At 43.4% G+C, this 5,000-nt stretch overlaps 1 protein-coding gene across 1 annotated transcript in view; it reads right to left on the bottom strand.

Annotated features, from left to right (window-relative positions):
• Positions 1-5,000, bottom strand: part of LOC134440010 (diacylglycerol kinase theta) — an 84,766-nt gene that overhangs the window by 21,124 nt on the left and 58,642 nt on the right. The window contains exons 11-13 of the mRNA XM_063189935.1: positions 4,542-4,596; positions 4,020-4,081; positions 570-720 (exon numbers count right to left, since the gene is read on the bottom strand). Coding sequence (XP_063046005.1) covers positions 570-720; positions 4,020-4,081; positions 4,542-4,596 — 268 coding nt within the window. The remainder of the gene's footprint in view (positions 1-569; positions 721-4,019; positions 4,082-4,541; positions 4,597-5,000) is intronic.

The following is a 5,000-nucleotide window of genomic DNA, read 5'->3' on the forward strand; positions in this document are numbered from 1 at the left end:
GGGGAAAACTTTTTAAGAGTTCTTTCCATGGTCCTGCCATCAGGATTATAGTAGCTGGTGCCTTGTAACCCCCAGCTCATCTAGTAAAACCTGTGACACGACTGCAGAGAAGCAAACCAGACGTCGACCAATAAAACAGAGAGACCCTTCGCCTGGCAGGGTAAACACAGTGTCGTCATGACATCAACTCGTATTCTCTTCGATTGCAGAGCAGGGAAGATCAGGGTTTCCCCACAGAAGTTTATCGTTAAGGCGGGCGGCCATCTTGACAAACAGTCAAACAGTCTCCCACCTTGACTGGACCCCTCTGAAAAGATCTCGTAAAGGTTCAAACCTGGCCTGGGTAATTTCCCAACGCTACCCCATATCCGTCTCTCCAACTCTCTTCCTGTCGAATCTATACTGTCCCATGAGTACAGACAGAAGCCCCAATATATATATACGTATATACACACACGTATATACAAATAGTGTACATACATATACATACAGAGAGAGAGAGAGAGAGAGAGAGAGAGAGAGAGAGAGAGAGATTTTTTTAAAAGAGAGAGAGCATGCGGTAGACTCACTCTTGATCTCCAGGTGAGTCTGCAGCTGCTGGAGGTACTCCTCCCGGTCCAGCTGTAAGGGCAGCCCCCCCAGCAGCAGGTTCACCTGGGGAACACGGTTACGGTTCTCCACAAGGTAGAACCGCGTCTGGTTCATCTGCCGAAGAGACACCTGCAGACAGGGAGGACACACAGGAGCTTTAGGAAGCGTGCACACTCACAGCACATACTCAGCCAGCAGTGTTAATACTAGGGCTGGGAATCGATCCAAATTTCCTGAATCGATTTGATTCCGATCCAGAAGGTTGCGATCCGATTCGATCCACGATCCGATTCGGTTCAATTCGATATCGATCTTTTGTATTGCTGGGGCTGTCATTTTAACCTAAGCCTGTCACGATATACGATAAGTCAATAAATCGGACGATAACTTTTTACAAGAACGATCACTTTTCTGGCCCCGATAAGTAACGATAAGTTATTTGCGTGATGTTTTGTTTTCCCTCTCTCCCTTTCTCGTAGCCGTAAGACTACTGATGGCGCGTTATAGGCCAACACAGCGCAATGACGCTTAAATGTTGGTGTAGTGCAGTTCTGGTTGGAAAAAAGTGCATTGATCTGGCTACTTGCGTCTTTGAAATAGAACGCTGGTGTTCCCGCGCGTCGCTTATAAGCCTCGACAAAGAATCAGCGCTAGAGACTAGGAGCGCAATATTCTTCCAGTCTCAGTCAGCGCATCTGCAACGTTCCTCAGAGAGGGGAATGAACAGCTCCAACACGGAGGCAAATGTTCATTTTGAAACATGCGCAGCAACCCAATATCCACGACGAAGACGTGTTTGTGCAAACATGAAATAGTGTTGCCGTCGCGACAAACTTGCTCTGAGGCTGGTATTTTAAACCTTGCCGAGTTTCCACTATTATTTCAATGCACCTCCTACCCCGACGTTCGTTGTCTGTTCTTTTTGTGATTTTCGCTATATTTCTTGTGTATTTAGACCTAACAATATGAGTAGGCAGTCCGCAAGCAAATCATGAAGATAAGATTTGTGGATTTAAATCTGTCACACCAGGAGAATGTGAACGGTTGAGCGCGCTACAGGAGAAATAGAGGCATGGCGACTCATAACTCACAAGAATCAATGTATGGGCGTTCATAAAGGACTTTAAAGTGCGCATAATTGCAACTTCTTCCAGTCGAGGGTATCAGAGAGAGAGAGAGAGATAGAGAGATAGAGAGCTGGAACTTGTGCATCTGTTCATGCTCTTTTGCTTTTTGCTTATGTTGAAATGCCTTTAACAGGGCTGATTTGGGTTTTGACTGACAATTAGCTAGTAACAACGTGCATTTGTTTGAAATAAGCTGTCTAAGTAATAATTTGTGAATTAACAATACCCCATCAGTAGGTTATTTTACATCACACCATGGATAGGCCTATAAGCCATTCAGTGTGCTTGAGAAAGATAAATAACAGAAAATGTTAAAGAAAGACTATATAACTTACCTTAATAATAAATACAAAAAAGCCTATTTAGAGCCTATTGTGCTCCATGGGGATGTATTTAAAAACATATATATATCCCCCGCCGTGATGCTTTAAAAATGTGAAGGGGTGTAGTCACATTTTTATTGCATTTTTACGTCATTATATTGTTTGACACATTTCTTCTTGGAGCAGGCGTCAATCTTAATTATTTAAACCTCTGAGTCTGCTGGCCCAAATGTTACATTCAATGTTTCAAGAAGGAGGCCGCACCTTGCATAGCAGTGTTTTTTATTGCACATTATATTGTTTGAAAATGGCGAGAGAGACAATATTATCGATTATCGCAATAATTTCTTGTTATCGTTATCGTCTGGCAAAAATTGTTATCGTGACAGGCCTATTTTAACCCATTTACGCCTAGAGTTCTAAGACCGACTACAAAAACCTAAACATCTCAGCCTTTGATGGCCACACAAGCATGAAATACCTTGGTATGTGAGAAATAAGTGGGCAACTGTGGAAGAGAGCTACAGGATGTGTTTGAGAAAATAGTGCCTATAATGATCTTCAAAAGTTCGATCCACAAAGTTGTGAATCGATATTGCCCTTTTCGAACGTGAATCGATATTGGATCGCGATTCGATCTTTTTAACCCAGCCCTAGTTAATACATGATATATTAACACTTGGAACTCACACCATGAATTCACCTTTGATTTGCACAATTATTTAATAGTGGATCATTATGATTCCAAGCAGGACTCCCTTCTCATTACTAGTATTATTAACCATCACTGCATACAGAAGTCATGTGTTAATTTACCATAAATCATACATTACTTCCAACATAATTCCAATATCGTTCATGTACCCTTATTGTAAAGTGTTACCCAGTATAGTATATACACCCACATATGCAGCGCACTTACTGTACATACACATGATGTAACTCTACACACATACACATATCTGCTTTGATAATATTGTCTAACACTACCATACATTATTGTGAGCAGGTCAACCCAATCACTTTGCCCAGACGAACCCCATGCAACTCCCATACACTCACGCACGCACGCACGCACGCACGCACGCACGCACGCACGCACGCACGCACGCACGCACGCACGCACGCACACACACACACACACACACACACACACACACACACACACACACACACACACACACACACACACACACACACACACACACACACACACACACACACACCACATAGTAGGCCTACGGGCGATCAACTCAAATTTCACTGCATGTTGCACTGCATGTTGTTCTTTCACTGAATTTCTATGCATGTGGGAAATGCTATTTCTTTTAACAATTTTGTTGGTTTTCACAATTCACATCCCAGGAGTCAATATACCACAGCACAGTCTATTATGATGTGACAAAAGAAAGAATCTCATTTAACAGTGCAACAGGAATAATGTTTTTTTGCTGCATTCCTGTTAAGTCCTTGCATGTAGGTGTTGTGTTGCTAGAAAATAAATCTTAAGTCCTAGTGACGAACATTAGCACCATCAGTAAAGCCATTTATTTTGCACAGACTTGAAGTGTGGATTGTTTGCCCTTCTCTACTCATAGGTAATGGAATTTAAAAGATATAGGATGTTGAAAGTAGAGTGTCACATTGAGTCATAGGCTACGTACAAAAGGCCCTCAGACAAGACAAAACACCAGACATGCGCACATCCTGAAACAGATGACGTGGATATACTGAGAAAGCAGAGTTGTACAAAACCACAAGAGAGTCATATACCGGTATATACAAACACACAGCCACACAATACAAAGGAATATACACATTTTTAACAAAAATGCAACTTTGGTGTGTGTATGCATACAGCTGTAAGACTTAGTCAGGTCAGTGCACGCACGCACACACACACACACACACACACGCACGCACACACACACACAGGGACTCCTCAGTGGGAGGTCAGGCAGCTCATCTCATCTCATACCTTCCTTATCTCCTGCAGTTTCTCCAGCAGAAGCTCCTGACTGGTCAGGACCTGCCTCTGAACTGTGGAGGAGGAGAGACAAGGCGGCTCAGTATCATGCAAACTCAAACCACAGAGACGCGCACACAGAGGCAGAGGGAGAGAGAGAGAGAGAGAGAGAGAGAGAGAGAGAGAGAGAGAGAGAGGGGCAGACAGACAGACAGACAGACACAGACGTGCAGACACACATACACAAAAAAATACCCCACAGTATCACATACAGACCACTGTTAATTTAAAATATTGTGCAAGTGCAGATACTCTATGTAATGGAAATTATTGCATCATGGATGACTTGTTCTGGTGACTAACACAAAAACACGTCCCCAACCCTACAGATCAGATGGTTCACCACAGCAATTTAAAGTCCTTGCAGTAATACCACTGTGGAGTATAATGCAATATCCTTTGAAGGGCAGTATTAATCTGGTATGTTTGCTGGTATGTGCTGCATTTGGTGGCAAAAGAGCCTGTTTTTCCTACCTTGTTTACTGCCCATTAAGACCTCCACAAGGTTGAAGTCATCTGGGCTTTCATCCTACAGGGACAAAAGAAAAAAAACAATGGCACCATTACCGCAGAAATACACCAGCGGCGATCTGAGCGAGTCGAGCGACGGAAGTAATTGACTTTGTATTGAGTCGCGTGACAAAAGCGATTCTGGAGACTAGAGCGATTTGCGCGACGAGCGCGACAATTTGAAGTTGAAATCTTTTCAACTTTCTATGACGCGGTTCGGCGACAAGCCGCGACAGCCAATGACTGTATAGAGGTCAGTGACCTAAGCCAATGAGAATGATTGAATGCTTTGCCTTCTGCCTGTACGGACATACTCTAGTCTCCTCAATCGCTCGTATCGCTTGTTGCTGCACTCTGTCGCTTGAATCGCATCGCCGCTGGTGTATTTCTGCGGTTACTCTACATACTGTACGGTGGATGCTA

The sequence above is a fragment of the Engraulis encrasicolus genome, chromosome 23, assembly GCF_034702125.1.
Source record: "Engraulis encrasicolus isolate BLACKSEA-1 chromosome 23, IST_EnEncr_1.0, whole genome shotgun sequence".
Lineage (NCBI taxonomy): Eukaryota > Metazoa > Chordata > Actinopteri > Clupeiformes > Engraulidae > Engraulis > Engraulis encrasicolus.